The sequence below is a fragment of the Podarcis raffonei genome, chromosome 12, assembly GCF_027172205.1.
Source record: "Podarcis raffonei isolate rPodRaf1 chromosome 12, rPodRaf1.pri, whole genome shotgun sequence".
Lineage (NCBI taxonomy): Eukaryota > Metazoa > Chordata > Lepidosauria > Squamata > Lacertidae > Podarcis > Podarcis raffonei.
The window spans coordinates 30,496,228-30,517,691 of record NC_070613.1 but is presented as its reverse complement, the minus strand read 5'-3'; the positions used below and the strand labels follow the sequence as shown (position 1 = coordinate 30,517,691).

At 38.8% G+C, this 21,464-nt stretch overlaps 1 protein-coding gene across 14 annotated transcripts in view; it reads right to left on the bottom strand.

Annotated features, from left to right (window-relative positions):
- The window catches only part of PHF14 (PHD finger protein 14), a 132,323-nt gene that overhangs the window by 59,253 nt on the left and 51,606 nt on the right, over positions 1-21,464 (bottom strand). For 13 of the 14 annotated variants that reach the window (XR_008327116.1, XR_008327114.1, XR_008327115.1 and 10 more), the window contains 2 exons: positions 18,671-18,721; positions 18,419-18,540 (listed from right to left, as the gene is read on the bottom strand). Coding sequence is in view for 10 of the 14 variants with exons in the window: in XM_053359526.1 (XP_053215501.1) it covers positions 18,419-18,540; positions 18,671-18,721 (173 nt within the window). In the remaining 4 variants the exon portion in view is untranslated. Of the gene's footprint in view, positions 1-846; positions 2,544-18,418; positions 18,541-18,670; positions 18,722-21,464 lie in introns of those variants that run through there. The other variant, XM_053359535.1, reaches the window with a different exon arrangement.

Here is a 21,464-nt window from a genome sequence, read left to right as displayed (position 1 = left end):
CTTAATTATGATTTCCCAAATTCACCCAAATAAATAGTTCAACATGCAAAGTGAACAAAGAACACTTTACACGCATACACACAGCTGCTCTTACACCTAAGGTAAAATCTATGTATTTGTGTTAAGAAAAACCAACTGCTTCCTATGAATCTGCCCAAAGCAATGTAAAATAAAATACACAAACACAATTCAGGCAGAGGTAAATTCCGCATGCATAGTGAAAATCATACTACATGGTATTGGATGGCTGGACTGAGGCATGGGAATCAATACATCTTTTCCCCCCAGGAGTTAATGTATTTGTTTTTATATCAGTTATTAGTGATCACTAAGCAGATGTTTACTAACAACCTTCTCATATTAAATAGGAATATATACTATTTAAGCTCTACTCAGGCTAAGACAAAAAAATGTATAAATTTTCTGGCCCAGAGTCAATGTTTTCTGACCACTAATTTAAGGGCTGTTGTTCTACTGTAAGGGGAAGAATACAAGTATTTCAATAACATGAAATCCAGTGCAACACTAGTGGAAGCCTGTTTTGCATATATCAGGGCTATAGCAGTCTGCTGTACAACCATCCACAAGAACCATACTGGCATCTTGCACCTTCTCTTGTGCAAGCCATTCTGGAGGAAAGACTCTTTTAAAGAAGTAAATAAGCATGTAAATATAAAATGCTTTAATGCAGAATGAGTTTTATATTCACATGCCAACGTTTATACCAAATCTTAGCCAAAACATTTGATGCATCTAGCCTCTTTTCAGCCGATTCTAATGTGCATATTTAAATCTAGAACACAATGTTATTACAGTCTTGACAAAATGCTTATTTCAAACAGTATAACCAAGGAGATCTAGTTATTTTATTGAACATATCCAAATATGATACAGCGTCTAGCCATAACCATGAAAATACACTAATGTATCATTTCCTGTTATTTTATACAGCTATTATTATTCTAATTTCCAGGTTTATAACTCTGGCTATAAAATATACCTTGCAAAATGCTCTAAGATATCGCCGTATTTTCATATACCCAATGATTTTCAATACAATGGCTGTGATCCAACAAAGTGATTAGTGCGCATAAGGAAGACACCCACCTAGTGGAAGGGTTCTTTGACATTTCCTGTACTGCATAAGAGCCAAGCCAAATTTCACTTTAAAATGCAGCTTAGTTTTTCAACAATGACGACTGGAATACTTTGAGCAATGAATATTTCAAAGGAACCTTGTAGTTCTACCAGCCCCATGAGTATCTTTGTTGGATCGCAACTTATATACTTCAGTGTTACAGGTACAAATGCACAAACAGCTTTGTTCAAAGAAGGGCAAAAATAAGCATTTCAAATGCTTATGCTGTCTAGTAAATTATCTGAAAAAATTACAAGTCTTAAACAGAAACACAGACTGCTACTGGGTATCGCCTTGATCAGTAACACTGGTAGACCAGCTTTTTGTTCTTCCCCAAATTACCATGCAGTAAGCCCACAATTTATGCACATTTAACTTGTTCATATCCAGCTATACCTGCTTGGCAATAATAATAATAATAATAATAATAATAATAATAATAATAATAATAATAATGGGGTGGGAAGGGACTGTCTGTTAGGTAGGAAAAGGGTTTGGCAAACCCACCCACTGCTGAACACAATGTATATTGACTACATACAATTTTGGCTTTAGGCACAACACCCAGAACGTAACCTCTACATATGTTGCAGGCTTACTGTATAGGAATTGTTGCTGGCTTTCAAAGGAAGCACCCCCAGTCCAGAACACACAAACTCACTGAGACAAAGCCACAAGATTTGGGTTCCCCTCTTCTCAAACCAAATGTGCTGACTCAGTGACTCTTTCAACTTAACATACTTATAGGCACAAAGTCAATTATTATATAGCAAAACTTACTTCATCATGAGAATGTATGAAATGTTTTTTTTACAGATATCTGATTGCCACTATACTGAACACTTTTACAGAAACAAGCCTTTTACATATAGCTCTTCAACACATTTATATAAGAATTTGCTTATTAAGAGGCACAAAAAGTAGAGTAGCCAACAAATGACAAAGCATTGCTTTTCCTATTCAACAACATCCCATAAAGTATTTAAGTCCCATAGGCTCCTGTCACTCTTCAGTGACTCTAAATACTGTACATCATCATTTGCCAAAGACTAGCAACGGGAGACAAAATTACTTAATAGAACATTTCAGACAAGACATTTATCCAGTATTTTCCAGAAATGCACATACCAATGTGCCTGATTAGTGCAAAGGAAAAAAAATTCAAGTAAATTAACTGCCTTGTCAGTTCAAGTAACATACCAATCGGTTACATTCTACAAGACCTGGCAAGCAAACTCAAGTTTTTGTCATAACTAGGAATATGGAAGGGATAAATACACTGTTTTCCTTTAGTTTGTGTTCTATTGAAAGTCTTATCCACAGCTTAAAATCACATTTATAAAAGTAGTTTCCAGGACTGCCTCCGGGGATGAGTTGTGGCAGAGTAGTGTCTCATGAAGAGTATCTACACAGTAAAGTGATAAGAAAAAAAAGATTAACATTTACCATTTTTAACAGTTCTAGTGACTTATGAAACATTTTAACATCACAGCAGATTGAGACTGAAAAGAGACAATTTAGGATTAGTGTTACATTTCCAAGTGCATATGGAAGTGAATTAGCCATTAAGTATCATCCATTTCTCCTCATTCCAGTGCTTAAAAAAAAAGAATCTGCCATTTAGGTGTGGAAAATGGAGAGTGGTGACCTTTCGGCTATATAAAAGATTTTAATTAAAACAGACATGATTATACAAAGAGAGCAAGCTTCTCCTTGTCAGAACTCTTAACTATATAGCACGATAATATACCAGATTAACTATACTTCTTGTGTCCAATCAGGAAAGGCAGGAGCTGATTGACAATTACAAAGCAGCACACAGCGTTCTCACGAAGCAATTGTTTTATAATGTCAATAGGGCATCTATAGCTACTGAGCTGGATCCAGAAACAAATGAATGGAACTCCACTTGCACAGTGGGGCTTTTCGGACTCATTCCCTCCCTATGACAGCCTCCACACCGATGAAAAGCTTTTGAGGGTCAAGGGACAGTGATGAGGCACAGGGGATGCAGCAGAGAAATTGCATTTCCGCTTGCACAAGACATCTGCGGATCCAGACCTCTGAGTTACAGATTCCTGCTTTTTCAATATTTATTAGGAAATATAGCAAGTCGGGTTTACTGTGATTTTTACGGCATTTATATGTCAGACACTGTACATGCCAATCACATTATTTCCCTTAATTCCATCATGTTTCATATTTAAAACTTTTAGCTCAAACACTGCAGGAAAACTTTGGGAAAACTTACATGTGCTCTGATTAGATTTTTTTGGGGGGAGGGAAGGGCCTTGAACTATGTACTCACGCTGATAGTTGCATCTGGCGCGTTAACGCGAAAATTTCTAACAAAGGGAAACTGAAAGGCACTTGCATATTTTACTTTTGACCTAGCAAGACTCAGACAAGAATATGAGAGTCTGACAGTGGGTATCAGTCTTCAGAGTAAAACATGAAACATGAAAGATGCCACAGGTTTCAATGGATAATAGCAAGAAATGATTTCAATAGGCAAATCAGCTGAATTCTTCTCCAATCTCCACTTCAGAAAGACGACATGAGGAGAACTCCTAAATCATGCACACCAAATAATGGGGTTTCCATTTTATTAAGAAATGAGGAGCTAAATATGAACATTGCAAAAGAAAAGACAGGTAAAGGAGGGTGTGGACTAAAATTCCACATCCAATGTAAAAAAACCTCAAAATATGCATAAATATGCAGATGAGAAAATGCTTTTAAAAAATTGTTTTAATGCAAACATAAGCAAAAAAGAAAGAAAATAACCGCTTCGGCTCACAATAATACAAAGCAATTTATAAATTCTGACAAACATGTCAGCACGTGATGAGACCTTTTCTGTATTAAAAATTGCAATGGTGGGAAACTGCCCAAGTGTTTCGTCTTTATCTACTGATACAATGCTGATAACATGTGCACATAACCTGTGTGTGTGTGTATGCTATATTCAGACCTTGATCGAGACTGTTTGAATTGCAAAGCAAAAAAACAATACCAGAAACAGAATAAAATCAAACCAAGTAGACATAATGAGTACAAAAATGATTTGCTTTTAAGAAACCGATTTTGCACACCTTGCCACATGTCCTTTGTCACTGACAACCCTGAGAAATCTGAAGTCAGAAAATTGTGCCAACAAGTCATTCACCACCTAAATGGAAGAGTACTGATTGATTTCATGATTAGTTCCTTTACATATTGATATGTGTGTCTTCATTCTTCAGCTACTTATCTAACACAATGTGTGGACAGCATTACCACTGAACACAACCCCCTGTTGCGTTTCCTTTCATTAGAGTGAGATGAAAATGTTATGCTTACTTTCTTTACTCAATTGCAGTTAGGTTTAATAATAATAATAATAACAACAACAACAACAACAACAACAACAACAACAACAATTTATTATTTATACCCCACCCATCTCACTGGGCTTCCCCAGCCAATCAAATGATTGCCTACCTCAGACTCTGGTCAAATTAAGGAACTGATGGCAACGGATTGCGTCTTTGTTAAAACAGAAAACAACCAAGAAATATACTACCTAATCAAGGTCTCAGATTACAAATGTGAGGCCATCTGGAAATATAAACTTGTTGGCCCTGTTTGTACAATATCAGATTTTGTGACCAAGATGCACATATTGCCAATGGGTAGAAAACTGTTGAGCTGGAAGACTTGTATACTATTTTGTACAGACAGTTACATTTTAACTTCACACCTGCTATAGTTTTAGATTTGGTTCCTTCTTGATAGTACCATTTATGTAATAAGATCCTCTACCTTCTGAGTCAAATCTGGCTGTTTAGATGTGACAAACAGGTTCAAGTGCTTTCCCCAGCCCTGTGAGGTTGGACAGGTTGCAATGCAAGCTCTGCTCATTACTCTAAAATGCTGCCATCACCCACATTTTTAATGAATTGTCTGACAAATCACGCCACCATGAAACCATCTCTGTGTGTGTGTATGTCTGTGTGTGGCCAACCCAGGTTATGCCAAAAACTCAATCACTTGAAGTGCCATAAGCAAAAAGGAAACTGAAATCCAAAAAGGTTAAACAGGCAAAATGCAAAATTACTCCCCCTACCCTATTTTGAGAAGTTGTTGGGAATAGAATGAACTCTATTTAGCTGAGGTGTTTGGTAATTCCACTCCCACTCAGTTCTGTAGGGCTCCACCAGACTTCTGGTAGCTTAGTAAATTAAACATACAGCTGCTGGGATCCACAGGAACCACATCAGCCTGGGAGGGCTAAATCAAATGTAATTTGGACATTTCCTGTAGAAAATATATATCTTTACCTTTTGGGGTCCAAGATAATTAAAGCCATATTTAGCCAAGAATCAGATCATTGCCTAAAACTCGCAAAACCCTCCATGTGGTAATGTGATCCTCATAGCAATTGTGGAGTGCCTGGCGTGCTCTGGTCCATGGGGTCACGAAGAGTCGAACACGACTAAATGACTAAACAACAAGCAATTGTGGAGATACACATTTCAAAGGGATTTAAATTAAACATACAAACTTATTTTTGTTGTGGAAAATCCTTCACAGTAAAGCAATCAATCTGCAACAAGGTGTATGTCTATGCCTCTGAATACATATTTTGTTTGCCTTTAGAGATACACTGTACTGTCTAGCCCAGATAGGACCATGGATGCTTTTCTGAACAAGTTGTTTCTCTTTCCTAGACTGTTTTACAATTCATTTTTTATAGTTTTCCCAATGCTGATAGCTATGCTGGCTGCTAGACTGAGGAACGGGAGTCATTTCTTTCCTCCATTTCAGACACATCCTGAATGTAATCCATCTTCTGTGACTAGCATCAAAGTTCGTATACTTAAGTTCTAGTATTTTAGGTTCAATGGTTAATCCAGTACTGGCCTCTTGCAAAAAGGAGGGGAAAACCCATATCTTCAAAAATAAGATGTAGCGGTGGAGAAGGTGGAAATTTATCCTGACAAGTGTCGGGTTCTCTTCCTTTCACTCTATAGCTTTGTCATGGAAATGTCTTTTTCTCCTTTCTTAGAATTGTTCCGATCAATTTTTGACAGCTCCCACATGGATTCTGTGACTTTTGGTAGTCTGTGGCTTCTCTTCTGAATTGTCATCTGTCACATATGGTGACCAGCAGCCATGTAACTATCTTTCTAGGAGATTTTCATTTTTTAAAAAAGACTGAAGCTTTTTCAAATTGCTATGGCTGCTTCACTGCTCCCACTGCACATGATAGCTGCCTCCATGCTATCTTTATAACCTTCTCATCATGATTTCCTATGACTCCTGGCATATTTTTATTGCACTAGACATGAAATTCTTGTGTTTTTGTTTCTCCCCTTTCTCAATTAGAAAACACTTTACTGCAACTGCCTCTACAATGAAGATAGTTGTGCTAGTTTATTCTTTGGTGTAAGCATGCATAGCTAAAAGATGAATGACACAAAACTTTGAACTCAGAACTGAAAAGGATGAAGTGTGGCCAAACAAAGTATAGTGTGTGAGCATTTGTCCCCTATCTCAAACTATTAAAACAAACTTTTAAAGTAATGTAACACATCCTGTCAAACAATAAGTTCCTGTGAAGGAAAATCTAATCACAGAAACAAACACAAAGTGTAAGAACATTAAAATCAGTTCAACAAACTCAAACAATAAAACCTTCCAGACAAACTCAAAAACGACACAAACATTTTATCAAATATAATCTTCCGTAAATGACTAGGTTACACCTCAGGGAAAGCCTTCCCAAACACAAATGTCTTCAGTAGTAGTAGTGCACTTTTAAATAATTGCACATTTGTCAGGAAAGCTTGAGAATTTCAACAGTTTCAACATGGTGATCATTTACAGATATTGAGGCATGTAGGTTTGCACTTATATGCACAAACACAGCCAATTGTGCATTTTGTTTTATACTATAACTCATAATAACTGCATACTTCTCATAAAGGCACCATATTTACACTATTTGTATTTTCTAATGTGGAGGCACATAATATTAAATATCAAATTATAAAACCATAGAGAACTAAATAGAAAACCATGAATGCGATTTCTACGAACCTGCACAGTATTATTTGTCGCTAACACAGCCATAGTATTTAAAATGTCAGTGCGTGTGTTTGTGATTACTGTGTCAAATTTCTTTTAGAATGGCTTCCCTGCTCCCTTTCTCGGATATGATACTCCCAGCTGTGTTTCTATACTATATTAGTTCATGGCTTTAGTTTATTACATTTTCATCATGTTGATCATAAGCCACCTTGAGTGTTGCAATATAGTGGAAAGGCAGGATAAGTGTTTTAATCATTTCATAAACATTTAAACAACTATACTAAAGATGTAAAGTTATTAAACAGGAGACAGATAATTGATTACACACACACACACACTTCAGTCATACTTCTGTGCATGACACACAGTGTGAGGATGATATGCCTTTTAGTCCTCAGAAGACGTGGTATTGACATGGTATTGCCTTAATATATTGCTTAATCTGTTTTCCCACCTCAAAATATTTTTAATTAATTTTGCAAAACCAAAACCTATCAAGGTAGAAATAAGGAGAACAAAGTTAATTATTCAAGACTCCGTTATGTCTTCCAAAAATAATGACTCTCACCACACCAGCAAAAGAATTACAAATCTGCTCCACTTCCGGGTGGGGACAGGTTGCAGTCAGGTCGCCTAGACTCCCACCTCAGCGTGGGGGGCGGGACAGTGTCCCGCTGGGGGAGACCGCGGCCTCATCAGGTTGCCAGGTGGCCAATGAGGTTGCTTGGGGGCATGACCGGGTCCGATTTAAGCCGCGGCGCAACTCCGAGGCTTCCCTTTTCAGCCTTGCACCGTGGTGCTTGAGTCGATCCGCATCACCGGGGCTCCCCCTACTGGTGGCTTCCCCTTACCAGACTTCCTGCAAGGCGGGCAGGAGTCAGATATAGTCTGTTGTTGTCAATGCCTAAGCCAATACTGCTCACATTCTGTAACCAATAAAGCTGTGGCCTAAATTTTGCCCATTAACATTAACCTAAATTCGGTGTCCTTGTGTCTTTATACTCCTGGGGGGTGGCTTGGGGGCCTTGACACGCAAAAAGGGAACTGTAGCAGAGGCAGATTTAGGGGGGCACGACTGGTTCGGTCGCACTGGGTGCAGAGCTACGGGGGCACAGCTACTATGACTTAGAATAGAACATGGGAGGCAAGGTGCACCAAATCTTGGCATTGCACAGGGCACCGCTGAAATTTGAGACCCCAAGGTCCAGCACTGACCGTAGTGCCACTAGCTTGCACTGAAGAAAATCCCATTCTGCCAATACATGTGTGCATCACATTAGGGGAAGATACCTTTTTCTGTTTCCCTACTTGACAAACTATATATAATTTGAGGTGTATATAAGCTTCTGTGCTTCACAATAATTTATTGGGGGAGGGGGTTGCTCCCAATTAAAAAATGTCCACATTTTGTGGCAGGAAGTGAGCCTTTCAGGTACTATGCCTGCTGCTGCAATGCACCTTTCTAAACTAGTTTCTGAATATATATATCAGATTATGAAGAGCAAATCTGGGAGAGTGTTGAGCTGAGTATCACAGGCTAATATGGGAGGTTTCAGTAATTTGAAATAATGTGCAATTTCTGCAACAGGAAAAGAAGACAATAGAAATTAACCTTATCACAGGAGATAAGTACTTGTTTGAAAAACACAATAAAAAGAATGAAACAAAATCCTTCATAAGCTCAGCTGCAGGAAAATCCTACATTTAATAATTTTACAAATTAGGCTTCCTGTAACAGAATTCAAAACGCATGACTACTCATTCCTTCCCAAAGCCAACTTTTGTTTCTCTTTAATGAGAAAAAGGGAAAGTCAGCAAAACAAAATGTCACCGTTAAATCATTTGGCAGCATTTTGTGTCAAAAATGTAATGGAAAAGGCACACATCATAGGAAAGGTTACTGTTCTTCCAGAACATCTTTTCGCTTGGTTCAGGGCTCATCCCTCTCCACAGCAGTGTAGGCACTACTGCTGCCTGCTCTCCCCGGGCTTAATGTGGCAGATGAAGGATGATGGCATTTTCAGCAGACCACAGTGCAGTGATTTTAGTGGTTATCTGACTGAAACCGATGCTATGATTTAGAATAACTGCTCTGTTTATGTGCAGTGGTAAAAGTCACTTACTACACAATCCTGCAATGTCAACTCATTGCTTCCATTATATATTCTCTTAGCATAGTTTCATCGCAGATATGAAAGTCAGCAGGAATTAAAAGAAACTGCCTGCTACTTTTGCAGCTCCAGAGGGAAAGTATGCCATGTTGAGAAGTTCATGAAAAGATGCAAAACATAAATGCCTCACACACAAGACTGTCAAGCCCAGATACACTGTAATCGCTTGTTGCACTGGACTTTCAAATACTACTATTAGCACTTAAAAGGAAGTTTCCATATATTTTGCATCACATTTTAGCTATTTGCATCCCTCAAAAGAACTAAAAACAATTCACAAAACATGCCCATTTGCAGTTCTTTTAGCACTACATCCTGCGCACAGGCTTTTGGTAATATCAGAGTTAAACACCATCATTGTTAACACTACAAAGAATGTGCCTCCTGACATTACATAGAAACACACGAAGACTTTATACTAATTCAAAAACATTGACCCATGTAGCTCAGTATTGTCTCGACTGACTACCCTCCAGAGTTTCAGACAATCGTCACTCCCTACCTTTAGATATGCTCCTGACTGGACTTGCATGATACAATAAATATCCCCCCCAATTATATTTCATAATAATAACACACATTATTTATTATTATGCTCCAAAGAACCGCAAAAAAAGAAAGCAAAGTGCAGCAGATATATATATTTAACATTATTGATTTTATATTTAACATTATTGATTTTAACCCTACTATTTTGAGGCAGTATCTAAATTTATCCTTCACTGTGAAAATGAGCATAACATATGCTTATGCCACAATAAGGTTTCACTCAATTACTTATGTTTATTATAAATGTAATTTTAAAAATATGGATTGGATCCAGGCTTAAAGGTAAAGGTAAAGGTACCCCTGCCCGTACGGGCCAGTCTTGACAGACTCTAGGGTTGTGCGCTCATCTCACTTAAGAGGCCGGGAGCCAGCGCTGTCCGAAGACACTTCCGGGTCACGTAGCCAGCGTGACGAAGCTGCTCTGGCGAGCCAGCACCAACGCAGCACACGGAAACGCCGTTTACCTTCCCGCTATAAAGCGGTACCTATTTATCTACTTGCACTTAAGGGTGCCTTCGAACTGCTAGGTGGGCAGGAGCTGGGACCGAAAGACGGGAGCTCACCCCGCCGCGGGGATTCGAACCGCCGACCATGCGATCAGCAAGCCCTAGGCGCTGAGGTTTTACCCACAGCGCCACCCGTGTCTCGGATCCAGGCTTAGTCATGGCTAAATTCAGTCCCGTTGATTTCTATGGGGCAACACTCTAAGTCTTGATTCAAACAACAATTTTACTCTGGAAGCACTCTACTAAATGAACTGAAGTCTTGGGGGGGGGGGGGGTTGCATTAGCCAAACTTATAACAACCAGCATTTGTGCAAATTCACAGTCTTTCTACTAATTATACTGCAAGACCTAGATCCAAAGCAATAATGGAACTGTTTATGCCACCTGTTGGTATGGTCCAAATCCAAATCCTACTTTCCCCCTCCCACATCCCAGGAGCTAGCAGAAGCCTGTTACATGAACACCTACTGCTCAGATATCCAATTAATGCTATTTAATATGTTATTTATTGTACAGAAGTATTTATTCCAAAGAACAAGAGACATCTATATTATCTAGTTTCCTGATGTTCAGAGATGCCTGCTTAGAACGGAGTTTTCCTTCTGCGGTTGAAAACTCTCTCTGTTCTTCCACAAGTTTTGTTGGCAAAGTGATATGCAGCAACGAAATAAATCAACCAAAGAAGCACATAGGTAGATGCTACATCAAAACAGAGTAGGGTACGAGCAGTAGGACAGGGACTTCTCAATGATAATAGAATGCTCCACAAAATGATTCATCTATAAATGTTGACAGCAGTAATAAACAAGGCCTTGGAGTGCTGTACACATTCATAGCAATGCTCATTCACAGCCATTAAAATGGATACACTTGCTTAAAAAATGTTATCTTAAGCAAGGCTACAGTATTCGTTTAAAATAACTCCATGGTGTTTTGACATTGCTCTAAGTTTATTTCCTTAGATATTCTTTAGTCATTTCTTTGTCACGAGTTTCCCTGTAGCACTTTATACTGCAATTCTTTGCATCTATGTAGTACTCTCAGATCAGAGAACAAAGAAATAGTTAATGTGTATATTTGAAAGAGTCACACCCTTTCAGATAGCTGGGGGGGGGGGGATCAGATATAGAAGAGGTGGAGAACCTCCCCAACCCACCATCAGAGGGGCTGCAGTCCTTTAAAGGTAATGTCAGGAACTGCATGCAAGTGGTGTGCATCGCCACCCCACCCTTATTCTCATTCTTTCACACACACACACACACACACACACACACACCATCTTCTTTCATCCACATCCTATGCATTCATTCATTTTCTCTCTCTACCTCATCCAATCTGCTTTGGGGAAAACCTTCCATTGTGGAAGTTTCCTCCACAATGGAATTAGAAAGCTCTAGGGACCCAATCTGGGTTGGAACCCTGGTGTGGAGGTAGAAGAGCATTAAACCTTTGTTCCCTGGGGCAGTCATCTGGATTGGACCTACTGCATTTGCAATTTCCATTGGAAGAAAGAATGCAATCACTGCAATGGATTCTTTGGGGGCAATGCAATTTGCGGGTGCAGAAGCCAGATCTGTGCCAGGGCCACAGTGGTGGTAAAAAAGTTTTAAGCTCCTCTACCCCGCCATACCAGGATCCCATTCCAGATCAGGCCCCTATCACCTGAGATTTGCTGCTATTCCTCCTCTCTGCAGCCAGAGCAGAATGCAAGGAGGAGGAGGGTGGTAAGGAACAGAGGCTCCAAGGACTGCAATGGCCTACAGGGCGGCCAAAGGTTCCCCATACCTGCCTAAAGCTGTACTGTCAAAAAGTTACAAAGAATCACACACGACAGTATTCACTACTGCGGTGGCAATCATCAATCAACATTTTGTAAGAAAAAATGCTTTTAAATATTTCTATGAAAAATCAGTGGCAAGGATCCATATAATCAGGTGCACCTAAAATGGGACTTTAGATTTGTGTTTCTGAAATGGCAACCCATCTATCCTTGCTTTGCCTCAGGGCAAATAACTTTAGAAATGGAGGGGACTTTTGAAAGCAGTTTGTGAAATGGCTTGGGTAGCGCTGGTTGGGAGTCTGCTCTTTAGAGGGAGAAGGTTTAAAATTCTGCAAAATTTTAGGTGAGCCCCTGGGATTGTCTAAAGCACCTGAATACGTTTCAGGTCTCTTTGATAAAGTATCAGATGGTTGAAGTAGTAGCTTCAGCATAATTTTTTCCCCCATAATCAAAATCTATAAAGCTCCTGTTTAAGCAATGATGGTCAAAATCCCTGGACTATCTACTACTCCTTCCTACAGATAATATTAATGCAGTTTGAATAGTATTGAATTAAATTAGCTTGTAACCCATATCACCCATGACAGATAGAATTAACTATAAAAAAGGAGAACAGCACAGCGCTTTTTTTTTTTAAGGAAGCAAAACAAACTCTCAGACTGCTACATATAAACAGAATAGATTTAAAATGCAACTCTTTCCTAACTTAAAATTTCAATGTATGCATAAGCAACGCCCCAAATCATGTTTTAGTGACTGAAGTTCAACCCAAACAGGAAAATTCCGAGTTACTCAAAGAATGCTGTTACAAGAAAGAATGTCACTAAAACTGCAGAGATGTTCTCATTGTTGCACAATTCTATCATGTAAAATGTGATGAGAATCAATTGTTGTTGTGGACTTCCGGGTTAGCGCCATCGGCTAATGGCGGATTCCCTCCGAGCTCCGGAGGGAATCGGCTCCGCAGGATTGGGTCTTGACCGCTGCGGCGACGCGGGGACCCTCAAAAATCACAGGTGGTGAAGCCTGTGAACCTGGTGACTCGGCGGGCACCATTTGCGCCCCCCCGACCTGTGAAGGAGCCTTTTTAAAGGCTTCGGAGCGGGGGACGGGGTGAGCGGCGCGGTGCTGAGAGTTGACTGCTTCTCCTGCGGAGTGAAGCCGCATTGCCATGGTCAGAGAGCACTGACTTCTTTTTGTGAACAATTGGACTTTAAAGCAACAACCCGTGAGTAGTACGGAAATTGGAAAGAATTTTTTTTTTTAATTAGGCACGATCGGGGAAGGCGCAAACAGGAAGTCCGTCTCCCCGTCTTGTAAATAATTTAAAGCAAGGACCTGCTAACTAAGGTCGAGAGAACCCTTTCTTTTTTACTTGGTAAAAGACATTAATTTCACGATTTGGCAATATAAGTAATCTTACTGGAGGATAAAGAGCTAATCTTGGGAGCTGAAGTGCCACCCCCCCGGACCCGGGAGTGCTCCGCGAGAGAGCTTGCTGATGAGGTATTGAAGAGTTTGACAGCTGTCAAATTTAGCTGTCAAGACGGGAAAAGAGAACTTTGTTTCTGTTGTTTCTGCTGGCTATATTTGTTACAATTTGGTTACAATTTGTTGAAAACAAGGAAGAACTGTTACAAACTAACTTGATTTTTGGATTTGAATTGGAAGGAATATTAAGTTACCAAAATCCCTCTAGAGGGGGATTTGGGACATTACAAGAATGTCTGGAGGAGGGAAAATTCAGGCTGGGTTGGACAAAGTTTTTGTTCTCTTGGGAAAGTTACAAGGCCAAATTGATGTTTTGGCTACAAATGTTGCAACTCTGAACTTAACAGTAAATAACATCAGTGAATTTGATAAGGATTTGACTCAGGAAGCCCATGCAGCTGGACAAAAAGAGAAACTTGAGAGCTTTGAGAGTGTGGAGAAGGAGATATATGTTGTTCCTGAGGAAAAGGAAGGAGGAGCTGTAACTTTGCAGATGATAAAGGAGAGCCAGAGGCCTGACATGATGGCTACAAAGGAAAATAAGAACTTGATGTCGAAAATCTGGCTTGAATTGGAGATTGAAGAATGGAGAGATCTCCTCATGTGGAGATCTGAAGACCCAAGGATTACAAATTTGCTTAAGGTGGAAGTTGGAGCTTTGGGGACATTTGGACTTGAAAGGAATAAGAAACATGATTCGGGCTCCACTTTTAAGTATGGAGGTCTGGCTGGAAGAAACATGGATCCCGTTGGGCCAGAGCTTCTCTGAGATCTGGTGTTTAATATTAAGGACTATAAAAAAAACTGGCAGAGAGGAATTGAGAGAGAATTAAGAGCCTTGGACGTGAGATCTCCAGGCTGATAGTAGACTAAGACTGATGGACATTTGTTGGGGATTGAAACCGGGAAAGGGGGGGTGGAGTTTGGGAATCCAAAGGGTGTATAATTACAATCTGTTTTATTTTTATTTTATTTTGTTATTTGTATGAAAATTGGGGAATTCGTGGAAGGGAAATTGGGTCGACGTTAGAAAAATGTTTTAAGAACGAGTATTGATGCATAAGTATTGTGTTTAAGTTTGGATAAGGCAAAATTGGTTTTTTAAAATGAACTAAATAGAAAAAGGTTAAAATTAGGGATAAGAACTTGCTGAACTAACATTTTGAATTGGAATATAAGAAGGGGAGGTGTGGGGAAGTCAGGGAAATATGTTATAGAAAAATAAGGATTGTGAACTTTATGTGTTTTTAAACCTTTTTGTTTTTCCTTTTTTGATTCTTTTTTAATGTATTAAAGTTGAAAATTTCAATAAATATCTTTTAATAAAAAAAAGAGAATCAATTGTTGTGGTTAATGTTTTAAATAAATAATAAAAAGAAATAAATTATGAAATAGGGGAAATGCTCAAACTTGTTAGTCTGACAAACCTTCAGAAGAAATGAAAATCTGTTACAGTGGGTAAGTCACCTATAATGAGACCCTGTGAGTTCACTTTATATAATCTTGGCATATGGATCTAACATTTGAAAGGTGTTTGGATTGATCAGAGAGACTGCAACAAGACACAAGGGAGAAGAGCAGCCTTACTGGTATTAATATATAAATGCCATAACTAGCACCTTAAATTGCATTTTGTAGGCTAAAGAAAGACATCATAGACCTGGTGCATAATTGCACTGTTTCCAGGAGACCACTGTAGTATATTCTAGCTATCAAGTAATGGGCCTAGAAACACTGCAAGCCTGCATACTTGAACAACCAGTAGAGGCTGATCCCCACAAAAGATGACTGCTTCCCATTCACCCCAGGTCACGATAACTGTCGGTTAAAATAATTTCAAGCCTTGTTTAGATTCAGCTTCAGTAACCTCACCCATATAATGTCTCCAATAATACATAAAGCACCATGAATGTATTTGCCTTCTTATACAAATAACATTTCCAACAACTATATTGACAAAAACACAAATGAAAATATCACAATGTAATACAGAGAGCAACCATCACTTAGTATTTTAGATGAACATAGAATCATCTTCTCATTGTCTCACAAGTTCAGAAGTCTCACACTGGGAACCACCAGCATTTAGGTTTATAAGAGCAACCTCCAAAGGTTCTTGGGAAGAAACTATTTTTAGCAGGTGAGCTTCAGCAATATGGTGAAGTTTTCACATGAGTCAAGGAGGCTTCTTAGGACAAAGGACCTGAATTGATCATATACATCCTCTTAAATACAGTCTGTTTCTGAGAAGCAAGATCAATTCAATCAATAATAGTTCTAGCCACTGCTGAGAGATAGAAGATATTCTTGTGACCCATTTTTTAAAAAACAGTGCATTCTTAAAACAAATGCACCCTACTGACAGATGATGGAATTTTACTTCTAGCCAATATATATATATGTAATAACAAGCCTTGATGAAATAATAGGGCTACTCAAACAACTGTTCCAAACTTGTATTCCTACAGTTCCGAACACTATCTTCCTGATGAAAAGGTGCGAGAAAGGAAAACTTAGAGGTGATTTTTATAGGATAACGAAGGAGGCCTATGTCTCAACTAAAAAGTGGACAAGTCAATTAAAAATCTGAGTTGGCTAAATTAGACAGTCATGTTGCATAAATCTATCTCTATAAGTCAAGGTGCTACAGACAATTACATGGACTAAATCACTGCTGCACGCACTAATACTGACATGTATTTTCAGGCTGTGGTGTTCAAAAGGCATACTGTCTGAAGTACAAAAGGTTTAAGGTGTAAAGTTTATACATAAACTCATAAATTTCCAGAGCAAACTTCTGGAGTTTATTAAAACACTGGGATTGAGAATAATGATTCCCTTAGAAGTTTGAAGACTTCTAACAATCTTCCCCTTTTGGTTAAACTATGATGAGAAACATGTAGGCAGCAAAAGTAACACAAATGCCAACTTTTAGAACCACAGTATATTATCAAGGTACTTTTAATAAAAAGTTCAGAAGGGCAGACATGTTGTGGCAGTTAATATGTGAAGGTATAGGATATCACGAAAGAAATAAAAAAGAGGATTTAGCCTGACCTCACTGCAGCATCTAAAATCCTTGAGAGAAGCAAACTACAATGGGATTCATAATAGTTCTTCATTCTTCTTAGAACCCTCCAAACCTTGCACCCAAACAGAAGCAAACTACGCATAGTACTTGAATATTGTTCCAAGTTTCTTATTTGAGATAGTTCAGTAGAAAAGTGAAACACTACAGCTCAGTGTGCATGTGACACCAAACCAAATCATGACTTAACATGGACAGCAGCTGCATTACCCCTCCCCCAGTCCTCCTACTGCTGCACTGCTGTGAACTGCAGGCATAGGCAAACTTGGCCCTCCAGCTGTTTTAGGATTACAACTCCCATCATCCCTAGCTAACAGGACTAGTAGTCAGGGATGATGGGAAGTGTAGTGCCAAAACATCTGGAGGGCCAAGTTTGCCTATGCCTGGCTTAGTGTGTCCTCTTGAACTGGGCCTGTTTGTGTCCTTCGGACCCTAAGCTGTAAACCAAGTGGAAACTTGGGCTAGAGCTTGTGGTCTGTCTGAAGTGAGATAAAACCACAAGTCTGGGTTTAGATGATACACCAAACCAAGGCTCAGTGTAACAGCAGGAGCAAAGGAGCTGTGAACTCTTCTCCAGGAACTTTCACATTTGCATGTTAATGGTAGATAATAGTTTGGCTTAGTGTTGGGTATGAACAGGATCACAGATATCTTTTGGCTTTCAGTTAAGCTCACTTGCAGCTAAGTTGTCTCTTTTGTCTGTTCCCCGTTTGTATTCCTTCGTCTTTAACGTTTACCTTCCAAGTCCCAGTAGCGTCTTATTTGTGCTCCTGCAAGATCCTGGCCTTCATAGATGTTTAACAAAAAGTTCATGGGAAAAACTAAGCAATCTTTTTGTGTTTCCTTACAGAAACGGTAAAAAGTAGTTCCCTGCTCAATATATATTTTACAAGAGCCCATTTACAAGTTCTCTCTTTTAAAGAGAAATTGAAAATTGGTAGCTGCTGCATTTTTATTGCATAACAAAAGCTAAGTCAAAATTTCATAAATCATTCCTTTTTCTCAGGCCAAAGGGTCATCTAATGAAGTTAAGAAGAAACCATCTGAGTATTCTTTAACACCTACAATTCATTAAAGAATCACAACACCTTCTTGATTTGAATTCAGAATCACAAAGTATACCCTGTAACATTTTAACAGCTCATCAGAAGAACACACAACATGAGGCATTTTCCAGATTGCGCTAAGATAAAACATTTGGAAATATTTAAGAAAAGGGCACAATGTCTTTGTATCTTATGAATGAAGCAAAGTGAACTTCAAAAAACTTTCATGGTAGAGGATCAGAAGGTGAAGATTGATAGCTGTCAAAATGGGTGCCTTGTTTACCTTTGTAACCCATTATAGAATCCTGGTAACTCACCCTGACAAAAGAAAATTAATTCCCTTTTGTTAGGAAAACATTACTCTAGTTACTTACATTTAAATCCACAGGATAAAGTTATGTGGCAAGTCAATAAATGGATCAAACCACTGTTTCTGAAGCAATGCTTCCCTCAATTTAGATTTATTTTTTTAAAAAAGTTCTGTATTAAGAGGTCATTCATTACAGCCACAATGTGAAAGTGATGAAGATGGAACTTTAATCCACTCTGGAAAAGGTCACAGCATCAAACCTACCTGACTAGATTTTCATTATCCCCCGTTCCCTTACATGTGGCACATTCGGTTCTTAAATCTTCAGACTTAGGCTTCTTTTGTACTACAGACTGTCTCTGTCTTCTTTCTCTAGGAATACGTTCCTATCAATAGATGGAAACAGAAAAAGGTGGAAGAAGAGCACAAGTCTTATTTCAGCAACATTATTCATTCAAATGTCAACATTTTCACCAATTTAACTGAAAATAAATTATTTTTTTTCAAAATTCCAACCTCAGGTTTTTCTTCTTCAGGAATGTAGCTTCGTTTTCGTCCTCGAGTTCTCTAAAAGTAAAAATATTTTAAAATTAATGGCATTCAAGGGGAACAGAACAAACCTAGACACCAAGCCTGCATGACCTGCTCGTTGTTTCATCTATTTGTGGAATTTGGGGTGAGTACCAATCCTTACATAGACAAAATGGCACAGATGAGGTATCAGCAGGCTTGAGTGAAACCCCAAAATCTGTAGAAGTATCAAAAATCTTATGGGGAGAAATGTAAGGAGGGAGGGAAACAGTCCAATGAAGACTGGGTTTGCTCAGCAACCACAGAACACTGAAAAGGTTGGAAAAGAAAAAAAGGGGGGGGGAGTGGAATCAGTTGGCTGGGAATGGCTAGCGAAGAGGAAGATGTGGCTGCTTCATCCTAGAATATTACCAGATCTTCTAATGCATCAGGAGAGACATTCACACAAACATGTATCTTACATGTGTATTCGCTACAGGCTAATTTTGGGGAATTAGCAGTATTACTCCTCACTGAAACTTTTTTTGGAGAGGACTGCATGCACAAGAAAAGAACTGTATTGGTTTTGATAACCTTGCTTAATTTGGGGGATTTAGAACAGACCAGCCTAAGCGTGCTTTGCTCCAGAAAGCCAGAAATAATTGCTGCAATTCCAATATTTACTTGTAAATGAATAAAGGTTTAAAGGTAGTAACTTGCCAATATAAAACAATTTAGAAGTTACAAAAGCAGCCTTGCAGATTTGACATACCACAACAGAAACAACACAGAAAAGAATGAATTAATACCTATTGCCTGAGCCATATACTTAAATGTTACTTGAAAGATACAGTGGTACCTCGGGTTACAGACGCTTCAGGTTACAGACTCCGCTAACTCAGAAATAGTACCTCAGGTTAAGAACTTTGCTTCAGGATGAGAAAAGAAATTGCAACGCCGCGGCAGCAGGAGGCCCCATTAGCTAAAGTGGTACCTCAGGTTAAGAACAGTTTCACGTTAAGAACGGACCTCCAGAACGAATTAAGTTCTTAACCCGAGGTACCACTGTATTGGGAAGAGACTAAAGGCAGAGAGCTGCTTAACAGGGATTCATGAGGCAGAGTCTTAAAGATCCAGCTTTGCTTTGGGGGAAACAAAAGAACCAAGAAGGGGGGAAAGGTTACATGTATAGTACAGGCAACCTCTGATTTCCACGGGGGTTGCATTCCGGGTCACTGTGCACTTGCCTGAAATTGAAATACCCTGTTCCGCCCCAGCTCCTGTTCCACCCTTTTAGTGACATCTTTTGTTACGTTTCTGGGTTACTTCCGGGTTCAGTATTGTGCGTGTGTGAACAACTGGAAAACATACATATTAGTCACGCCTAAAATGAGGGCTGCCTGTAGCAGAAATCCTGTTTTACAACAACTAGGTAAGAGTAAGACTGGGAAGATACAGGAGATGAACAGGACATGAATCTGGCAGTGAATTCTGAATCTGAAAACTAAGATGTGCTGGCAGCCTATATTTTGTAATCATTAACACTTTAAATTATCTTTCTGCTAATAGACAGAGTACTTTGTCCCCTGAGATTCTGGCAAAAACAGTTCATATACCTAAACAGAGAAGAGGGCCAAACTGTGATGTAAGAGCATTGATCACTCTATTCCATGATCATTCCACTCCAGCTTTGGTATGCTTCTACAAAAGATGTGCAACCAGTTGATGGCAACATGCATACATTCATGTCTCCAATCAAAAAATCAACAAGGTATTTCATTTGCTTGGTAGCCTTCCAATAATCTGGATAAAAAATACTGTGCAATAGAACCACCTCTATACTGCAAAAGCTTAATACTCTTATTTATTTCAGAAATAATAAGCTATGCTTTCCAAATGAATCTTTAAGTACCTGCTCAGCTTAAGGTACTTAAATACCATTAAAAACATTTTAAGCAACAAGAATTAGCCCCCCCTTCCCCGTTAAACCCACATAGTGTGTGCTGAAGACACACTACCTGTTTTAAGATACTAAGGGTCTGATAGCTGGTAGATATTGCCTGTTCTTAACTTCTTGTAGGGAAGAGAAAAGAACCAATAGTTTATAAATATCTCCAATGCCTAAGATGTCTCATGTGTATATATAGTACAAACACATGCTAAATTTATGGCTTTTAAAAAACTTCATACCAACATAAAATGATTTTCCCACCCCCCAAAATAAAAGAGGTGGATTGGTGGGCTCTTGTCTCATGGGGTTCACATATAAAATGCTTACAAAACATTAGTGGAGACTGCATTATTATGTCTACGTTGATTAAATGTATTCCTTATACATGAAACAATTAACAATGAAACTCATAAAGGGCACATATAGTTGGTTGCACACGCATGCCTTGAAAATTTACGCCACCAGTTGCATATGCACCTCTTGAAAATTCAGTGAGACATTAAGTGCAAAAAGTGCCTCTGAACTAGGGGAATTCCAATTGTTCAATGTTAACTAGGGCAATTAAAGCAAGCCCTATTGTCAAATTATACAGCTTTAAATTGATGCAGACTGAAATGCATACAAAGACTGATGCCAACAGCTACTGGCAGACAGTCCTGAAGCATACTAATTATATATCAGCATTAAAAGACATATGGAAATACCAAAACTTTTTAAAAATATATATATAAAACAAGCAAGCATGGAAAACAAATTGTTGATTCAAGCACTCCATTTATAAAAATGGAAATCTGCAACATATTTCAGCAAAGTGCAACACCATCTGCTTTCATTGGCCACTAGCATACA